The sequence below is a fragment of the Raphanus sativus genome, chromosome 6 (assembly GCF_000801105.2).
Source record: "Raphanus sativus cultivar WK10039 chromosome 6, ASM80110v3, whole genome shotgun sequence".
NCBI classification, from domain to species: Eukaryota; Viridiplantae; Streptophyta; class Magnoliopsida; order Brassicales; family Brassicaceae; genus Raphanus; species Raphanus sativus.
Genome location: NC_079516.1, coordinates 23,295,310 through 23,315,932, shown reverse-complemented (window position 1 = coordinate 23,315,932; position 20,623 = coordinate 23,295,310). Strand labels below are relative to the sequence as shown.

Genomic DNA, 20,623 nt, shown 5'->3' with positions numbered 1-20,623 from the left:
GTATGTTTTATAACATCAGTGCATATTTTAATTCATTCCTCTTTAGACTATACAGCCAGCACAAAACAGAGATGATGGTGAGTGATCTCCAACCATTATCTTAACATACACCCCTATTTACACCACACAATCAAAAGATTCTAAACTTTTTCATGAATAAAGGTTTTTAAGATTCTACTAGGCTCTCTTTGTTTTTCAACATCAATATGACTCTGTTTACAGACCTATAAAGCATGTAAATTTGAAATGAATAGGACCAGAACAAAAATACAAGTCCACAATTTTTTTGTTTGTTTCAAGTCTATTTTTACCATTCTTCAAGCCAGTTCTGAGCATCCTGATCATCTGTTGTGTCCACTGATTGTAAAGTATCTAGAGGAAGAACATTATCATTCTCTAGATAGTGATGAATGCGCGAGACTATCTCTTGAGGAACTTGAACTTCGCGGTTACTGATCGCGCCCCAGTTGAGTCCATTGAACCAGGGATGTTTCTTGATTGATTCAGGACCTCCTTGGCTACCGAGCCGCAGGTTTTCATCAACTTCAAGCAACTACACAGAGGTTTAAGATGCGGGTAAAACAGTCAAACAAGAGAGATAAGACTGGTGTGTAACTTCTAATGAATGTGAGAGAGTGGAACTTAAAGATGAGACAGACCTTTGTGATAAGATCTTCAGCTTCTGAACTTAGAACTCGAGGGAAAGTAAGTTGCCCTTTAGCAATCTTCTGAAAGGTATCTAGCTCGTTTTGTCTCCATGACCCAAATGGCATTTCACCTTCTAGCATATAGTATATCAAAACTCCAAGTGCCCACCTTCTCGATCCAAGGTTCAAATGTTACACACACAGTGACACAGAAACAGCAGAAAGAACAAGAATGAATAGAAAAGGGAACTCGTTACCAGTCAGCTGCGAAACCATGGCCTTTGCCTTGCACAATTTCAGGGGCTAAATAATCTGCATTCCCACAGATTGTAAATGTTCTCTCCTCAGACAGTTTCTTGGCGAATCTGAAGTCTACAATCTACAATAACGAGATGATAACTACAATCAGGTTAACAGTGGATAAAATGAAACCAAAAGAGCAAAGTCATGTAACGGAAAAAACACGGACCTGTAGATATCCAGATTGATCCAACATCAGTAAATCAGGAGATGAACCTCTGAAGAGAATGCCATTCTACAGATTCCAGAAGGAGGAAAAAAGTTTCAGACCGCAAAAGAATCTTAGGAAGTAAAGGGAGATGTTAAAAAGACAGGTTTTAAACCTTGTGTATATCTTCCAAGGCAGACACACATGAGGCGGTAATGAAACGGGCAGATGGCTCGTCAATAGGAGAGTGAAGCAATGAAGATAGAGGACAAGCAAGAGTAGTGTTCAGTAAGATGGCTGCGTATGTTTGATCAGAACAAGTGCACAAGACCTCGGGAACAAAAGCTGAGGGCTTTATTGCGTTCTTCATCAGATTCCGCTCTTTCAAGACTTGAGCCTCTTTACCTAGCTTCTTCACCTTGTGCTTTGAAAACCTTTTCAAGCTGAGCAGATTTTCCTTATCTTTCAAATGCACGAGCCCGACCTCACTGCAGTCTGTTGAACTCAAGCATGTTGTCCATTCCTGGATAAAACCGTTATTAATAATAAAACTGAGTAAATGTTTTGCCTTTGATGTAGAGTAAGATCGCTTACCAGGTCTCCAAGAGTGGCTTTAGCAAGAGCTGTGGTATCAGTAACTTTTGCAGATTCTTTTGATATATCAAACGAAGATTGTCTCGACCTAAACAGAAGAAAAAAAAAAGAATTATTCCACCAATGAATCCACAGAGCTGGATTTACAAACAAGGGTCATGAAGAAATTTTTCGGTATCATACTTGTGACTGTCGTCTGCAAGATTGGTCAAAGGGCCAACCGCTGACTCAAATTTTTCTTTTGTTAAAACAACACAGACCACTTCCCCCACTGCAACTGCACTTAAGGAATCTTTGAGTTCACCAAGAAGAGCCCATTCACCAAAGTAACTTCCTTCTTCCTTTTCTATGCAAACTTCTGTTTCGGTTTCAAGATTGTCATATTCTTTAGTGACCTCAGATTTAAGGCTTGAAACATTTTGACTCTCCAGTAACTCTGCACCAAAAGTAATTCTCACGAGTCCCTTCTGTATAACATGCAATCCCTGAAGCTTTTCATCCTATAACATTCACAAAAACGGTATGAGAAAGGTTTGCATTGGAGTAGATGAAGTTCTTTACCTTAAACGAAAAAGAAAAACAAAGCTAACTTCACCTTTGTAACTATAGTTTCACCATCGGAAAAGGAAGCTACGGACAGAGACTCTGCAACATGGCTTAGTTGCAAAATCGTAAGACGAGAAAGAAGATCGACAGAACGAAGAAGCTTCAGGGATGGCAAGTTTGTAAACTCAGACATCAGAATTCCTCGAAAATCTTCTCTTTTTAAGGCCCACAGTGTTCCATGATCCACGGAGCGCACAGAAGCCTGAAGCGGCTTGTTATGCCTGACGCCACAAGAAACTACATTAAGACAGAGAATGCTTCTTTTCCTAGACTAATAACAAGAGTGCAGAAGAGCACCCACATCAAGGCGAGTTCACCGAATGATGATTGTTTATCAGCTGTATACCGCTGCAAGATCCTAGGCACCTCACCATTCTTTTCATCCTAATATTAAACAAAGTGTTAATAATGCCCAAAGCTTCTCACAGCTCAAACAAAACCTTACTATCGAACAAACCTGAGTTGCCAAGACCTCAAATTCTCCACTACCCACAACGTAGAAACAGTCTCCTTCACCACCCTACAAAAGAATAAACCAGAGAGATTATGATCTCAGATGGGAAATGATGAATGTATGTTACAGAATCTGCGACCAAGGAGGAATATGCTTCGACCTGTTTCACAACAACATCCCCTGGATTAAGTTCAAGCCTTTGCATGCAATCCAGCAAAACCTGGCACTGAGAATCAGTGAGTTTCCTGAAGAGGAAATGGTCACGCAACACCCGCTCAATGTGTGCCTGCAGTGAGAAAATTCAGATATCAAAAATGACATTTAAGACATTCCCAACTGGAGGAGCAAACGTGAAGCAGACATGCGCTCTTACTTCTTCTTCCCAGGTTTTCCTATGTGCTGGTGATGGAGGAACCCAAGCATTTCCATTCTCTAGTGAACTCTCAATGGCGCGTATTCTAGCCCGAGATAGATCATGCCTCACACGTTGGTTTTTAGAGTTCCATCCAAAGGTGGAAGGAGATTCCGAACCTGTCAGTTCCACAACTTGTGGAATAGGAGGCTGTAATAGAGTCCCTGTACTCGTCAATTGCCGAGGAGCATCCTAAGAAAATATTCAACCTCTCAACATCAACATCCAACAATGATGATGACATATAATCTACAAGAAGAAGCTTTCCTTACATCTTTAAGACCATTAATGTGAACAACAATGATGGTGATATCATCTGTACGAGTTTCATACTGTAACCATAGCCTATATGATTCAGCAACAATTGCAGCACAAGCATCTCGAGGATCCTTATGTTTTGCAACCTGAAAAAAAAAAACAAAAAAAAACGAATTCCACTTTTGTGATCCTATACTACTACCTCTCCTTACAACAGAGCAATGAGCAAGAAGAAGACCGTGAAGGGAAGAGAATACCTTACCATGTCAACAACAGTTTGGCTAGAGATGAACTCAAAGACACCATCACTAGCCACCACAAAGAAAGGATTATCCGGCGTGAGCTCAACAACAGCAATCTCAGGGTTAGCAACAACCCCAATCGTCTCCGCAATAGAATCCCCAATACTCCTCGTAAACGCAGTCCCTGGATACATCCCATTAGGAACCCAAAGCCTGGGAGGGTCTCCATCATCGTCCTCCTCAGTACCCCAACACTGAACATCAGGATTCTTCAAACCTTCAATCTGATCAAGCGTAAGAACTCTCGCTCCACAAAGCTTCACCCTTTCAAGCTCATCACCTCTAAAAGGAGTCTGGTCAATACTCAAATCAACAGCCACGAGATCACCATCCCTCTTCTCAGCCAAAACCGCTCTCGAATCACCAGCATTCGCCACGTAGATCGTCCTCCCTCTAACCATAACCGTAATAGCCGTCGTCCCACTCATACTATCATCAACCAAATCAGCATGCAGCTGAGAGTTGGTGCCCAAGAAAGCCGCGTTACAGGCCTCAGCAGCGTCCACACGGAACCTCCCATGCCTAAGAAGATTCTCACAGAGCCTCCGCTTCACGAACTGAGAGCACTGAGCTCCGAACTCGCCGTGGCCATCGAACACTCCGAAGAAGTGATCGTCGGAGCTGCTCCCGAAGGGAGTGTGGATAGCGAAACTGTCCTGATTCGCCTTGTCGAGAGCGTCGGGGTAGTAGCCTCGCTGAGAGAGGAAGGAGTATCGCAACTCGTAGTCGCAAGAGGGGACCTTTACGATCCGAGACCCGTCCGGGGGGAGAAACTGAGCGGAAACCCTAGAGAGGCGAGTGATTCCCCATTCCTGGTCTCTGCTCAAGCCGAGCTCGTGAATCTCGTCGTCGTCCGCCGCATCTGAAGTGGGATTGAAGACCGGATTATCCTCCGCCGCCGCGGCCGTTGTTGAAGTGGCGGTGGCTTTAGGCGGAGGAGGTTTACGGATGCTGTCTTCTTTGGTGGCGCAAATCTGACCAATGCAAGTTTTGGAGTAGACGCAACCCATAGTAAGCTCTCATCAATTCGAGAGGAATCCAAGTGGAGGTATAGTAGTCAAAACAGTTTCTTCCAAGTCTTCGTCACTTTTTCCAGGAAAAGAAAAGAAAGTATAATAAAACTTTCCCGAGAAAGTTTTTTGGGAAAAAAAAAGAAAAGAAAAAATCTAAGGAAGATACTGGTGGAGAAAATTCATTTTGAACCAATGGAAATGAATTGGGAGGATTAGAGAGATTCGGTGGAGTAAACTGAATCACACAAAAACTTTTTTTCTTTTAACGGAAAATAAATTGACGGCAAGGGAAGTTTTTGAAACGGAAGGGATTTGCGAAACACACAAGTTTTGTCGATCTACTTCAAGTAAGAACCGTTGCAGCACCAGCGAGAGATCGAAGGATACAAAAGAGAGAGTACAATATCTTTCTTTTTTTTGGGTAAAATAATGATTTTATTTTTGTATTGTTGTTTGTGTGTATTATTTACAACCAAACGAATGGCTGAATAGCAATTGGATAGAGGAAATCGTTAGCTAACGCTTTTGGTTTTGGACTCGATGACAATTATGTTTTTTGTCATCTTCGCTTTTATTGAAATTTTTAACAAAAAAAAAAAGTTTTACTACAGTTTTTTATTGAATGAAAGTTTTACAACAGTTCAAAATAAATGAAAATGGGATAGAAATCGCAGATGGAACAGAAATAAATCATATTTGTGCACAAAAAAAAAAGAACAGAAATAAATCATATACATCCAGATAGTAATTATAGTAATATTCAAAACTTTCAAACTCCTTATAAGTGAGATATACTGCAGCTTACCAAATGATTAACATCTATTTCTGTAACGCATAGAAACCGCTTCTCAACACCAAACATCAAGAGAAATTCTTAGGTTAATCCAACCAATAGAATTTCGTTATTTCATATATTCAGTATCTTTAAAAAAAGAAATAAAATATTATCAATTTATATTATATTTTTAAACTAAAAATAAAAATAAAAAATAATATTTATTGCAAACAAAAATACATTAAAAAAATATTTTTAATACCGTCAGCCAAATATTAAATCCTAAACCCTGAACTCTTGGATAAACCTTATATCCTTGATAAATCTCAAACACTTAGATAAATTCTAAATTCTAGTGTTAGGATTTATCCACGGATTTAGAGTTTACCCAAGGGTTTAAAGTTTACCCAAGGGTTTAGGGTTTAGGGTTTAGGGTTTAGTATTTAGGATTTAATGTTTTTGTTGACTGTGTTAAAAATATATTTTTTTAAATCCAAAGATTTAGAATTTATCCAAGGGTTTAGTGTTTTATTGGCGGTATTTTAAATATAAAATTTTATTTTTTGCGACTACAGTTATTTTCTATTTATTTTTTATTTTAAAAACATAATAAAATTTGACAATATTTTGTTTCCTTTTTTAAAAGATACTGAATATGAAATAACGAAATCCTATTGGTTGGGTGAACCTATAGATTTGCTTTAGGGGTGAACCCAAGTATTTCTCAAACATCAATAGTTTGTTCAACTAAATAATGGATTTAAAAAAAATAATGGATTTAATATATTTAACCAAAATAAACTATAATTTATTATATTTTTAAACTCATTTTGTTTACAAATTTTATTTATTATATACGATATGATAAAAAAATTGTTATTCTTGAATTAATTTTATTCCTACTTAAATATACTCAAATATAACCAAATTATGAAATTGTTAAACCAAAAAAAACAAAAGACTACTTTATAGTTTCATTTCTATAATGAAATATTTTTAAAATTTAAATTCAAATTTATAAATTTAATTAAATAAATATTAATAATTTTAAATTTCTACCAGTATGCATGATGTAGAAAACCACATAGTACACTATGATAGTTAAAATTAGGATGTTGCTACAGATAATCTTTTCGCAATAGATTTTTACTATTTTATTTATTATTTTGCTAATGAGATATTTTAGTATTTATAATTAATGCCTTCGATAAACATTTTGTTATGTGATTACATTGGATTTTTTTAGGCTTTGATTGTGTGTACTCCAATTGAAAATGGTAACAAAATTATTCTAGGACGTGTTATATTATTTTCTGAAAATAGAATAACCATCTGATTATTGTTTTTCAGGATATAATGTTAAAATTTATATCAAATTTTTAAATTTGTTAGAGAGATTATAGAAAAACAAATAGTAAAATGCATAAATTAAAACTAAACAACAATGATAATCTATGAAAATAAAGACTCAAAAGTTGAAACCAAAAATAGAGAAGGATCTAGGCTCAAAATCAAGCGACGGGCTCAGACCTATAAAACGTTAAATGTCAACTACCGAAAGATAAATTAACGCCTTCAAATCTAGAACAACGATTCCTGCATCTTGCAACATCCCAGTCCGACAAAGAACTGCTAAAAGAGTCGAAGCACATGACTTCAAAGAAACTTGATGGAGACGACCTCCAACTGCACTAGAGTAAGTCCTAGTGACGATGACGTTCGGAAGGAGAATTCAAAATTACCATTTTGAAATTAATATGTCGTGACCGTATACACCCACTGAATCAACCATCCTTATAAGAAACGGACCTGGAGGTGACACAACCTTCGGTAAAGCAGTTTACTGGTAAAAAGAAACTAAAATGTAACTCCCGAACTATAACATGAACATATAGACTATGTGGCATCAATTAAGAACATCAAAAGCTAAAACACTTATATATCAATATAAGTGAGAAAAGATGTTGGGAAGACAAGTGAAAAGGGCAGCCACGTTGGGGCATTTATTTGTAATGATACCTAAAGCTTTTTGAGGTTATGAATGCGAAATGGTCCCTTACGACCTAATCTCATTCAAATTATTTAGCATTACATCGTGTCTCGTTACACTTTTTCATTACTACCCAACTCCCACTATTACATAAATTATTATTCTCCAATCATATAGTACCCTTTAACCTGTATTTAATTAGTTTGAAAACAAACATCAGTACCCTTTCATTGCTTTTGTACGGTAGATATGTTAGAGACTTTTATATCATCAAAGAGAGACGAAACAAGAAGAGACCACTGTATCCGGAAGTTTCAAAAAAATTGGATATCTGGAGGAGCCGAATCCAGATTCGGATAGTAAAATATTTGATCCGTCAAAATCGGATCCAGATTTATATATCTTGATTTTTAATTTTTGGGTATCCAGATCCATAATTTTTATTGGTAATTATTTCAAAAATAGTAATATATATAAACTAATTTTATTATATTTTCATTTTTATAATAGTATATATAAATTTTATATAAATTCTGTAATTGTTACGTTTTCAGTCTCGTGTGATTGTCAATCTAAGTGTTTAACTTGTTACTTGTATGTTAAGCTAAATGACACAAGCAACTTTAACGAGTTCCCGGTCCTCGGCGCGGTACGTCTCGTGGGAGATCTCTTGCTCCCAAAATCCACTAGATCAATAAAGAGTACAAGAACCAATCACTTATAGAACTGTGATGGTTTAGAGATACACCAAGAAGACACAATTAGTCTCAAGGCCTTTAAACTAGAACAAATGAGCTCAACAATGTTCTCTTAGCTTATACTAATGTCTCTGTCTCTCTTGTGTAGCTTGACTCTTTCTCTGGCTTGATCTCTGGTGGCTGCTTGAAGAAGAACCGTTGTCTGCAGTAGACCTAACGCACATGTTATGTATGCCTTTAACCTAATGGGCTTCGTCGACTAAGCCCACAGATTATCCGCGCGTAACTTGTGCAAGTCGGCCCAACGTTGAACAAGTCGGATGGGCTTTGACCCAAACCTCACAAATCTCCACCTGTTTGGTCTAAGCCCATAACTCTTGCTCATTTGCCGACACTTCCTGGTCTCTGTCTCTTCTTCCTGTGAAGAACCTGAGAAAATCACACCTTCTCTCTTGTCTTCCTTTTTCCTCATCTCTGATGAGTCACCGCATTGCCTCCGGTGAATGTAACTGTTGAACACCATCCCTGTTCACTCTTCTGAACCCTTAGGTAACTCTGACCTTCTTCCTTGACTTCTTTCTCTTGAAGTCACTTTGGCTCTATAGAGGTAACTGATCAATTTGTCCACTGATCTTGATGCATGTTCTCCTGACGAGCTCCCCTTTACTTATCTGGAGCTCCACCTCAACCAATGATGGTTGCTGGTGCTAACCTTTCGGTCTTTCTGTTCTGTACTTGAGGTAAACCCTGTCCACCCAAGTTAACTCGGACCTTTACCTTGACACTGGTGGTCGCGAGACCAAGCCAATGTCCCATTCTCCTTCTGAGTCTGTTCAACTGAAACCTCCGACTCAGACACTTCATGACGATTCCTCTAAGGTATAACTCACACAAGCTTATCCTAGCTGTGGTAGCGACTTTATGCTTCTTGACCAAGTGTTGATGACTATTGTCTCATATCCTTTAGCCTCAGGATTACAATCAGTCGTAACAACTTGTTCAACCAGATTCTGCCTGCACATTTTACTCTGCGCCTTTGACAAGAATCTCCAAGCTAAGTCTAACCTTAAATCGCCTTTTCCCTTTGATTAAGCCTTCTTAACAGTGACTAACTTGTCTCTCTGTTTGCTTCTTTGGTGAAAGATGCTCCACCTTGAACACGTGAGTGTTACCACGAGTTCACCCCATTCCGCCAGGTAGTCTTTTTTCAAACACTCTGAGTAACTCATCCTCTGATCTTGACACATGCTGGCCCTCTGTTATGTGACGTGTCTTGTGAGGTCTTCTTGTATACTCTGGAGTTACCTGGCGTAGCCGTTCCTGTCTCAGTGAAGGTTCACAAGCTCACAGCATAGCTGGAACTTCTGACCAGGTACGGTCTTAGTCAGAAAATCTGCTGGATTAACTGACGTGTGGATCTTGTTTAGGACTGTAGTTCCATCTGCTATCAGGTCCCTGATGAAGTGGAACTTATTATCAATGTGCTTTGTCCTTTCGTGATGAACTGGGTTCCTTGCTAGAGATATAGCACTCTGTGAATCACAATGCAAGTGAAAACTGCCTTGCTTGAACCCCAACTCTGCACATAAACCCTTTAGCCACAAACCTTCCTTCGCTGCCTCATGTATCGCCATGTACTCTGACTCTGTGGTAGAGAGAGCAACCACAGACTGCAGACAAGATTTCCATGAAACCGTGTTTCCTCCAACCTTGAAGATATACCCTGTAACTGATCTTCTTCTGTCCCTGTCAGTAGAGTAGTTTGAATCTGAGTAACCTTCAATAATAAACCTTGTATGCTTCCTGAATGTTAGGTTGACCTTAGATGCTCCCTTTAGGTTCTTTAACACCCACTTAACTGCCTCCTAATGTTCTTTGCTGGGTTTACTTGCTGATAAACCCCACTGCGAAGCCTAGGTCTGGCCTTGAGCCGACCATAGCATACATTAAGCTCCCTACAGCGCTCGCATATGGAACGTTCTCCATGTATGGTGCTTCAAGCTTCCATTCTTTCTCAGTCAAACTTCTCAGGTTGAAGTGTGCAGCTGTCGGCGTCAACACTGAACGAGTTTCCAGCATCCCAAACGTTCTCAATACCTTCTCAATGTAGGTATCCTGCGACAGCTCCAGTGTACATTTTTCTCTGTCCCTTCGAATATCCATGCCTAGGATTCTCGAAGCTGGTCCCATGTCCTTCATTTCAAATTCCCCATTCAGCCTATCTTTGAGTTCCCTGATCACCTTCTTGTTCCCTGATGCAATAAGCATATCATCAACATAAAGCAATAAGTAGATAGCTTTATCAGTTTGTGCATCCCTGACATACACGCATGGATCCTTGGTGCTCCTGTCAAACAACTGATCTTTCATGAAGCTATCAAACCGCTGATTCCACCTTCTTGGAGATTGCTTTAATCCATAAAGTGATTTTCTCAATAGACACACCTTGTTTTCATCTCCTGGCTGTATAAACCCCTCTGGCGGATCCATTAAGATCCTTTCCTCGAGACTTTCATGTAGGAAAGCAGTCTTAACATCCATCTGTTCCAATTCGAAATCCAAGTTAACAACCACTGATAGCATAAACCTGATGGAGACGTGTTTCACCACTGGAGAGAAGATCTAATTGTAGTCAACTCCCTCAGTCTGTGAATACCCTTTTGCTACCACTCTTCCCTTGTACCTCTCATCCTCAACCCCTGGTATACCTGGTTTGATCTTGAAGATCCACTTGCACCCGACCACTTTTTGCTTGTCTGGTCGTTCAATCAAATCCCAGGTCCTGTTCTTCCTATGAGAATCCATCTCATCCTGTGCAGCCTGTTTCCATCGCTTTCTGTTTCTGCTCCTCATTGCCTCAGCATATGATCTTGGTTCATCAACTTCCAAGTCCTCAACAGTATTCAAAGCGTATGCCACAAAATTACCATCCTCATACCTTGATGGAGGTCTCACGTTCCTCCTCCTCTCTCTGTCCCGAGCAAGAACATAATCATCTAATGATTGAGGAGTGTAGTCTGCTACCTGTTCAACAACTTTCCCGATTGAACATGTCTCGCTTTCTGAGCTTTCTGATGATGAAGACTCTTCCTTATCATCCTCCTGATCTGATGTGACGTCTATTTCCAACTCAGTAGCACTTATGGTTGGACCCTGAATCAAATCATCACTGAATGACACTCTTTTCTTAGGCTTCTTTCTTGTCTGAACTTTCTCCTCTTCTGCAACTGACTTAACCTGTTCAACTCCTTTGTTCAACGTATCCTTGTAGATTTCATTCTCATTGAACACCACATCTCTGCTTGTTCTGCACCTTCCTTCCTCAGATATCCAGACCATGTATCCCTTTGTACCAAATGGGTACCCCACGAATACACCCTTCACAGCCCTGGGTTCGGTCTTTCCCTCAGTGACATGAACAAATGCTGAACACCCAAACCGCCTTAGATGCTTCAAATCCGGTTTTGCACCTGTCCAAACCTGTTCAGGTAACTTGGAGTTAATTGTTTGATTCGGGGACCGGTTGATCAGGTAGACAGCCGTTGATGCAGCTTCAGCCCAGAAACTTTGATCCAACCATGTCTCAGCAAGCATACACCTGACCTTGTCCATTATAGTTCGATTCATCCTCTCTGACACTCCGTTCTGCTGAGGAGTGTAGGTACACGTCCTATGCCTTTTGATGCCTGCATCCTTGCAGAAACCATCGAACTCTCTGTTGCAAAATTCCAGCCCATTATCTGTCCTCAAACATTTGATCTTCTTTTCTGTTTGAGTTTCCACAGCAGCCTTCCATTCCTTGACTGTCGCGAATGCATCACTCTTGTTCTTTAGAAAGTATAGCCATACCTTCTTAGAGTAATCATCAATGAAGGTTATGAAGTACTTACAACCTCCCAAACTGTCTGGTGTTGATGGTGAACCCCACATGTCTGAATGCACATAGTCTAGGATTCCTTTTGTAACATGCTTTGCGACTGGGAAGCTTTGTTTATGGGACTTCCCCAGCACACACTCCTCGCAAAACTTCAACTCATCAACCTCTTTCTCAGGCACGTATCCCTCTTTGGCTAGAACCTTCATACTCTTCAGATTCATGTGACCAAGTCTTGAGTGCCACCGACTTGTCCAATCACATTTTTTGTTGGACGAGTTTGCCTCGCCTTTCAACACTGACCCTTGCAGATAGTACAACCCTTGATGATATTTTCCAGAAATCACCTTTTTATCATCCTTGTAGAAGTGAACCATTAAATCCTTCCCTTCATACCTGCAACCTGAAGTCTCCAGCATTCCATATGAGATCAAATTCTGGCTCATTCCTGGCATGTATCTTACACCCGTGAGAATCACAACTGAGCCGTATGGATTCTTTATCCTTATCTTCCCAATTTCCTGGATATTGCTGTGAGTATTGTTAGCCATTAGAACCTTGCCTCCTTCGAACTCTTCCAGATCGAACAGAAACTCCTTTGTTGGAGTTATGTGAAAAGAACAACCATAATCCATGACCCACTCTTCCTGCGTCTCATGAGTGCTCACGGTCAACACCAGAGGCTGTTTCGGTTCCTCTGCAATATTGGCTGAGTTCTCTGGTTTATTGTACTTCCGATCAGGACACTCTCTTTTCCAGTGCCCTTTCTTTCCACAAATAAAGCAGCCCTTGTTTCCTTTAGGTCGAGACTTTGACCTACCAAATCTGCTCTTCGATCTCCCCTTTCCATTCCTTCCACTGCCACTGCCACTGCCACGGTTTGACCTGCTATCTGATCTGCCCCTGTCAACATACAGTCCTTCCCCTGAAGACTTAGAACCTTTGCCGCTCTCAATCAGCTCACGTTCCTTTGACCTTGCAGCTCCAGTAACCTCACTGAGACTCAGAGTGTCTCTCCCATACTTCAAAGTCTCTTTCAACTGATCATACCGGTGCGATAGTGAACTCAGTAGCAAGATGGCTTGTACCTCCTCAGACACCTCTACTTGTAGATTGTTGAGGTCTGCCACCAGTTTCAGAAAGTCATCAACATTCTCGTCGATGCTCTTGGAATCATACATCTTGAATGTATAGAACCTTAGCTGAAGGTAGATTCTATTCGGCAAAGATGTCTCCATGTACAACTTGTTCAACGTGGACCACATTGATGCAGCTGTCTCGCAGTGTGTAATCTTATAGGACTTTGTTACCCACGTTCAATACTATCAAGTCCTTTGCCTTCTCAGACTTCTCAAACTTGACTGGATCAATATCTGGAACTGTCTCTACAATTCCTGCTATCCCCTTCTGCGGATCTTTCATAGCTTTCTCCAGCTCCTCCTGTGCGGTTGGTGGATCCTTTAGCAGCTTCTCATCATCCAGAATACTCTTCAAACCCAGTACCCCGAAGTGTGCCAACATCCTAACCTTCCACAACGAAAAATCCCCAGTACCATCAAACCTGTCCACCTCAATCCGTGCCTTGGACAAGCTGACCATCCTCTTCGCTTAGATTAATCACACGCCTTAACCCGAGAGCTCTGATACCACTTGTTATGTTTTCAGTCTCGTGTGATTGTCAATCTAAGTGTTTAACTTGTTACTTGTATGTTAAGCTAAATGACACAAGCAACTTTAACAAGTTCCAGGCCCTCGGCGCGGTACGTCTCGTGGGAGATCTCTTACTCCCAAAATCCACTAGATCAATAAAGAGTACAAGAACCAATCACTTATAGAACTGTGATGGTTTAGAGATACACCAAGAAGACACAATTAGTCTCAAGGCCTTTAAGCTAGAAGAAATGAGCTCAACAATGTTCTTTTAGCTTATACTAATGTCTCTGTCTCTCTTGTGTAGCTTGACTCTTTCTCTGGCTTGATCTCTGGTGGCTGCTTGAAGAAGAACCGTTGTCTGTAGTAGACCTAACGCACATGTTATGTATGCCTTTAACCTAATGGGCTTCGTCGACTAAGCCCACAGATTATCCGCGCGTAACTTGTGCAAGCCGGCCCAATGTTGAACAAGTCGGATGGATTTTGACCCAAACCTCACAGTAATATTATACATAGAAACAATTAAAACCATTATATAAATTTTCATTTTTAATTATTGTTAATATTTTATAAATATTATGTTATTTTTATTTATTTTAAGAATTCAAATCCGGATCCGAATACTCGCCGATATTACAATTTTTAGAAGAATATTTGACATCCGGATATCCAAAAACCGGATCCGAATAAAAATAATAAAATCATAGATCTACCAGATAATGATCCAGATCTGGATATCTTAAAACTTCCAGTTATCCGATCCATCCCTAGACCTAGTTATAACATATTAACATTTAAGTGATCTATTAATTTTTCCTCAACCGATTGAAGCATCAAAATATTTAGTATAAAAAATTCGACTCAATCAATAAGAGTGTTGTATATCCGTTATAGAAATATAACATGTATACAACTTTCTATAAGGCTTGTTTGGATTACTCAGCAACAAAAGAGGTTGTTTGGATTAGAAATTGTATAATGTGACAAAAACAGATTAGAAATTGTATATCAATCGTCTATAGATAGATGCTTTATCTAAGTTATCGTTGCATACTTGCATTTTTCCTTTTGGTCAAAAGATAAGAGAGAGTTTTTGAGTCACACATCTAAGAGAAACGTATTGGGCTTCTCATGTCTAATTGCGCTTTTTACGCTTGTAGGGTACTTGATTTGATGTATATAACAAAACACAATATGTAGATATTTATTTGTACAGGAGGTTATCTATACTATTATTTGCGAAGTAATTTTTCGCAACGAAGCTCTCACGTTAAAAGTTAGACTGGCTAATATCGATACTACCCTTAATGAATAAAATTTACAAATTAACTAAAACAAACAAATGAATTTAAAATTATTTAATGGTTAATATCATTTATATCCTTATGAATAAAATCTATAAATTAGCTAAAATAAAAAAACGAATTTTAAATTGTTTGATTATATAAGTGACTAAAATTAATTATAATAAAAATCTTCCAAAATCTAAATTATATATTTTAAAATAAAAGATAACTCTTATATAGATTGTATGTTATCTGAAATATATTTTAATAAAAAGCTAAAATTAAAAAAAACAGAAACATATAAATATTAATCAAATGAAATTCTTAATTTTATATAATTGAAAAAGGAATATTGAGTGATTCTAAGATTTAATAATTATTGATGGTAAGACTGATTAAAATCTTTTATACTCTTAATGAATAGAATTTATAAATTAGCTAAAATAAAAAGTGAATTTAAAATTATTTAGTGGTTAATATCATTTATATCATTATGAATAAATTCTTTAAATTAGATAAATAAAAAGAAGAATTTAAAATTATTTGATTATATAAGTGACTAAAATTAATAATATTAAAAATTATTCAAAATATAAATTATATATTTTAAAATAAAAAGATAATTCTTATATAGATTGTGTTATTATCTGAAAATATATTTTAATAACAAGTTAAAATTAAAAAAAAGAAACATATAACTTAATATTAATCAAAAGATCTTAATTTTATATAATTGGAAAAAGAATATTGAGTGATTCTAAGATCTATTTATTAATGATGGTCAGATGAGATAACTATTAGAAAACAATGTGACAAAACTATTGTTTCAAATATATTTATATTTTAACAATATTTATTATTATAATTTTTTAATTAGTATGCATTTAGTAATAAGTAATTATAAATTATTTACGCCCGCATGTGCGGGCCAAACAACTAGTTGGTATGTAATTCGGTATATACGTAGACGTCACTTTTTCTTTTTTGGTCAAAATATTAAAATTTTATAATCATTTTCTGAGTTTTTACACTGTTGTGAAAGACACAACTTATTTGAAAGAGAAAAGAAAACAAAAGAAACTAAAAGAAAGAAGAGCCAAGGAGAGAGAGCAAAGAAAAAGAGAAACAGAGAGAGAATGAGCAGATTAGTTGTAGGGAGAGATAAACCAAAAATACAACTCAAGAAGGGAATGAAAGGAAGCAGTCCGCGAAGGGAGAGACAACAACCTATCTCGCATAGTACAATCCACCACTTTGAAGAAGGCCTTTCTGATAATAGAAGTGTATTTGAAGAATGCGGGCATTTCTTTCACGCCATAGGTTGTAGATGATGACTTGATTCAGAAGCTTGAGCACCGATACCGCACGGGGAACATGAGGTCTCTGAAGTTGCTGGCATAGGTCCACCAATGAGGCTACCGAAGCTGGGGGAGCCGCGAAGAACCTGCCACAAAAACAATTCCAAGTAGCAGCAGCAAAAGAACATTAAAAAAAAGATGGGAGTGGAATTCAACACCATCAAAACATAGAACACAACCTGGTGGAAGAGTTAATCCCCATGATATCAATCTGTCTCTAGTGGGGAGTCTTTTAAGAAAAACAGTCCATGTAATAAAGGAGCACCGCAGAACCTCTTCTTTAAACAAAACCACAGAGTGCCACGGGACCTGCGGATTAAGATTTCTTAGCCTCTCCCAAGTGACTTTGGAGGAAAACGAAGCTCCAAACCCGCCAGAGTTAAGGCGCCACAAATAGACGTCACTGCCATTAGCATCGCATGGGACATATATTGTCGACATCACCACTTGTAACGTTTCTGCATCATCTGACCGAGCAGGCGGTAAGTTTCAGTGACCGTCACTAACCGCTTGAGAGACAGTAGCATTTAAAGGAATCCTTAAGGCAGCAGGGCCAGAGGTTCCAAAAATTAAGTACAACGGCCCCAAATCCGTCCAGTAATCATACCAAAACAAAGATGTTCTCCATTCTCCCATATTACATCGGAGGTAAGGTTGAAGATGCTGTCTCAAGTCTAGCATACTTCTAATAGTCTTTGAAAATCTCTGCGAATCATTGATCAGCCAAATACTCCTATCGACAAATCTATTGCTTTGTACCCTGAAGTAGAGAAGAACAACCAGACCCGTTTTAGCCGGAAAACCCTCTCAAAATCCTCAAGCTTCCTAATACCCAGACCGCCCTCCTTTTTCAGTTTACAAATATCAGACCGGGATACTCTAGCACCAGATGCCGAAGTCGTGCTATTCTTCCAAAGGAAACCCGAGCACAGAGAATCAACCTTAGCATAGAACCATTTAGGGAGCACGAAGACTGAACTCCATAAATTCACCATGCCATAAATAACAATATAAATCATCTGGACCTTACCAGCGAAAGAGAGATACTTTATCGTCCATGAGTGAAGCTTTGCAGTTATACGGTCCACAAACGGTTGCATTATTGCAGCTGATATTCTTTTAGGATTCAATGGCAGACCTAGGTACCTACTCGGAAGTTCACCACGTTTGAAACCAGAAAGATCAGTGAGCAGAAAGGCTTGGATATCCGTATATCCTCCGTATAATATCTCTGATTTTGACTCATTTGTATCCAAGCCGGACCAATCCTTAAACTTCTGCATCACCTCCTTTATGCCCTCAATTGAGTCACCCGAACCGTCAGAGAAGACTAGGAGATCGTGAGCAAAAAGTATGTGAGTGAGTCTAGGGGTAGAGCATAGTGGGTGTAACCGAAAAGCACCATCAGATTCAGCTTTATTCAGCAACAGCGATAAAACTTCCATCAACATAATGAACATATAGGGAGAAATAGAATCTCCCCGCCGTAGACCTTTTTTACCCTCAAAGAAACTCGCAAGTTCGCCATTAATGGCCACCAAAAATCTTGGAGATAAGATGGACTCAGTAATCCAAGTGATAAACCTAGGAGGAAACTGTTGTGCTTCCAAAACCTTAATCACAAAATCCCAACAGACAGTATCAAAGGCCTTACGGATATCTATTTTAAGCATCACACTCCTGAGGCAAGTGGATCTGTTGTAGTCCTTCATGAGCTCAGTAGCTAGAAGCACATTTTCCCCTAGGCTGCGACCCTTGAGAAAAGCTGCTTGGTTGGGGCTTACACATTCGGAGAGAATATGCTTTAAACGGTTGGCAATGATTTTGGAGATGAGTTTATACACAATGTTGCAACAGCTAATGGGCCTATAATCACCAAGGGAGGAAGCATGCGGCTTCTTAGGTATTAAAGCTATTGTCGTTGTGTTCATGTCCTTCAGCAATCTTCCATTCCGAAAAAACTCACGTACAGCATTAATGATATCCTCTCCCACTGTTTCCCACGAAGCTCGTATAAACTCCACCGAGTAACCATTAGGTCCGGGGCTCTTATTCAGCGGCATAGAGAACAACATTGCTTTAATTTCAGCTGCAGTTACCTCCCGTTTCAAGTAGTTTTGTTGTAGCTCGGAGCAGCAAAAGGGTAGCAGGCTCTGAAGTTCATCAGTCGAGGCTGAAGACACAAGAAGGTCAGTTGAACGAAGAATCCCCTGGAAGTAATTTGCTGCATGCGATTTTATGTCATCCACAACATACAACATATTATCATTACCATCTTTAAGAAAATGGATGTGGTTCCTGGAGGCGTGTTGAGAAACCACTCGATGATAGAATGGTGTATTGCGGTCTTCCACGGCAGCCCATCTTACTTGAGACCTTTGCCTATAAAATTTTTCCTCTGCCTTAAAAAGAATATTCAGTTTATCCCTCTCTGCATGCTCAGCTCGGGCAGTAGCCACATTTGGGGAGGTAAGGAGAAGCCGCTGAAGCTTATCAACTCTGTCTTTCTGAGCTTTAACCCGCTGGGAAATACCACTGAAGTGCCGCTTGTTTATTCTACGCAACGATCTCTTCAGCAACTTTAAAAAACAAACCAGCTTATACTGATCAGTGCCTGTGATCTGCCCAAAATTCCAGGACTCATTGACTGTCTCAGCATACTCCGGGTGGTCGATCACATTATGGAAGAATTTAAAGGGTTTAACAACCTGGCGCCTCATAGCTGGCATCTGGAAGAGACAAGGAGTATGATCCGACTGAGATGGATCCAGAAAATCTGCAAAAGAATCAGGGGAAGAAGTGGCCCATTCCTGGTTGATAAAAGCGTGATCCATCTTTGTGGACATAGGGTTATCATCCTGACAGTTCCTCCAAGTAAAAGGTAGGCCCTTGGCCTGAGCTTCAAAGAACTGAGCATCCTGCAAAGCCAGATTTGCCTCATCCATTCCAGAATCATCAGTGCGCATAGATAGGTGTTTTGAGTGATGAGAAGACCGCAACATCTGATTAAAATCTCCTAATACACACCAAGGATGGTCAGAGACAGTTGTAGAGGCCTGCAAATCAATAAGACAATCCCAAAGACTTCGCCGGTCCTCCACCAAATTGTAGCCATAGAGTACCCACAGGTGACCGATTGAGCAGTAGCCTTGTAGACGATCATAGTGACGCTCGGATCCCAAACAACAATAATACTACATGCTTCCGTTTCTTCAAAATTCTCAAAAAAGTTCCAACCTCTTGGTATAGCCCCTAACACACTTTCTTTATTATTCTCCAAAATGTGAGTCTCCAAAAAATCTCCAAAAAGTGGCCGATGGATATTAATCCAATCCTTGGTCATGGTGTTGCGTCTTTCACTATTTAGGCCGCGAACATTCCATGCAAAAAAACTCATATTTAATATTAATGGTGTTTGGCCCTGCGGCCAGCCTTCCTGTTTTTAACCAGGTAAAAAGAGTTGTCCGGATCCTGCTCCTCATCAGAACGGGTAATCTCTTGTTGTTCAGAAACCGGACCTGCCAGCAGCGACAAATTGGTATCCTCTGAAGTAAAACTGGTATCCTCTAAACCCACCGTAGTATCCTTAGAGCCACCACTGGCGTCTGGGACTTGTGGAGTAACCGTAAAGATCTCTTGGTCAGAACCTCCATCATTTGTAACAACCTGAGCTAAGTTTGAGTCCACAACAGCAGAAGTAAGAACCCCAACCTCTGAAACAACCCCAGCAGACTCAAGAATTCCAGCCACTGAATCAACCCCACTGGCAGCCTCTGAAAGAACCCCACTGGCAGCCTCTGAAACAACCCCACTGGCAGCCTCTGAATCAACCCCACTAGCAGATCCTGAAGATCGTATCAAATCAATGTCGACGTCTGAGACAGTACAAATAAGAAGACGAGTCTTTGTCTCTGGATCTTCCGCCAACTGAACCAGCGCCTGTTCTGTATCAAACTCGATATCAGGAGTGTTCTTGTCAGTGCACGGGATTTCACCCTCCTCTAATACTGCTTCCTTAGCTTCATCAACATACACTTGAGCGTTCTCCACTACGGTCGCTGCATCACCTTCCTGAAGTGAGTTAGAGGTGACAGCTGCATCAGTATCGGTTTTTGAACTTTTTCCCTTGTCAACAGCTGCATCAGGAACAGCTGCATCAGAAACAGCTTCAGTATCGTCAGCGTTACTGACATGCTTTACTGGCGAGTAACGAGGAGCTGCATTCTTAGACGGATTAAACCCTGAACGACCAGGT

General features: G+C 39.5%; 1 protein-coding gene and 1 pseudogene across 1 annotated transcript; both read right to left on the bottom strand.

The window, feature by feature from the left end:
• Nucleotides 1-136: 136 nt before the first annotated feature.
• Nucleotides 137-5,197, bottom strand: LOC108812331 (protein phosphatase 2C and cyclic nucleotide-binding/kinase domain-containing protein). The gene is made up of 14 exons (XM_018584570.2): nucleotides 3,682-5,197; nucleotides 3,434-3,565; nucleotides 3,123-3,353; nucleotides 2,910-3,035; nucleotides 2,753-2,815; nucleotides 2,597-2,679; nucleotides 2,285-2,516; nucleotides 1,873-2,189; nucleotides 1,690-1,777; nucleotides 1,271-1,618; nucleotides 1,117-1,182; nucleotides 905-1,026; nucleotides 660-816; nucleotides 137-553 (listed from the first exon to the last, which is right to left on the bottom strand). The coding sequence occupies exons 1-14, from the start codon at nucleotides 4,729-4,731 to the stop codon at nucleotides 308-310; spliced, it is 3,261 nt and encodes a 1,086-aa protein (XP_018440072.1). The 5' UTR covers nucleotides 4,732-5,197; the 3' UTR covers nucleotides 137-307.
• A 10,914-nt stretch (nucleotides 5,198-16,111) lies between these two features.
• On the bottom strand, nucleotides 16,112-17,096 carry LOC108808125 (uncharacterized; annotated as a pseudogene).
• Between the last annotated feature and the right edge of the window lie 3,527 nt (nucleotides 17,097-20,623).

Coding starts and splice junctions, on each gene's coding strand:
- LOC108812331 (XM_018584570.2), bottom strand. CDS start 4,731: ATGGGTTGCGTCTACTCCAAAACTTGCATTGGTCAGATTTGCGCCACC. Junction 2,816..2,909: donor GGGATGTTGTTGTGAAACAG/GTCGAAGCATAT, acceptor ATTCTTTTGTAG/GGTGGTGAAGGAGACTGTTT. Junction 2,680..2,752: donor TTGAGGTCTTGGCAACTCAG/GTTTGTTCGATA, acceptor GTTTAATATTAG/GATGAAAAGAATGGTGAGGT.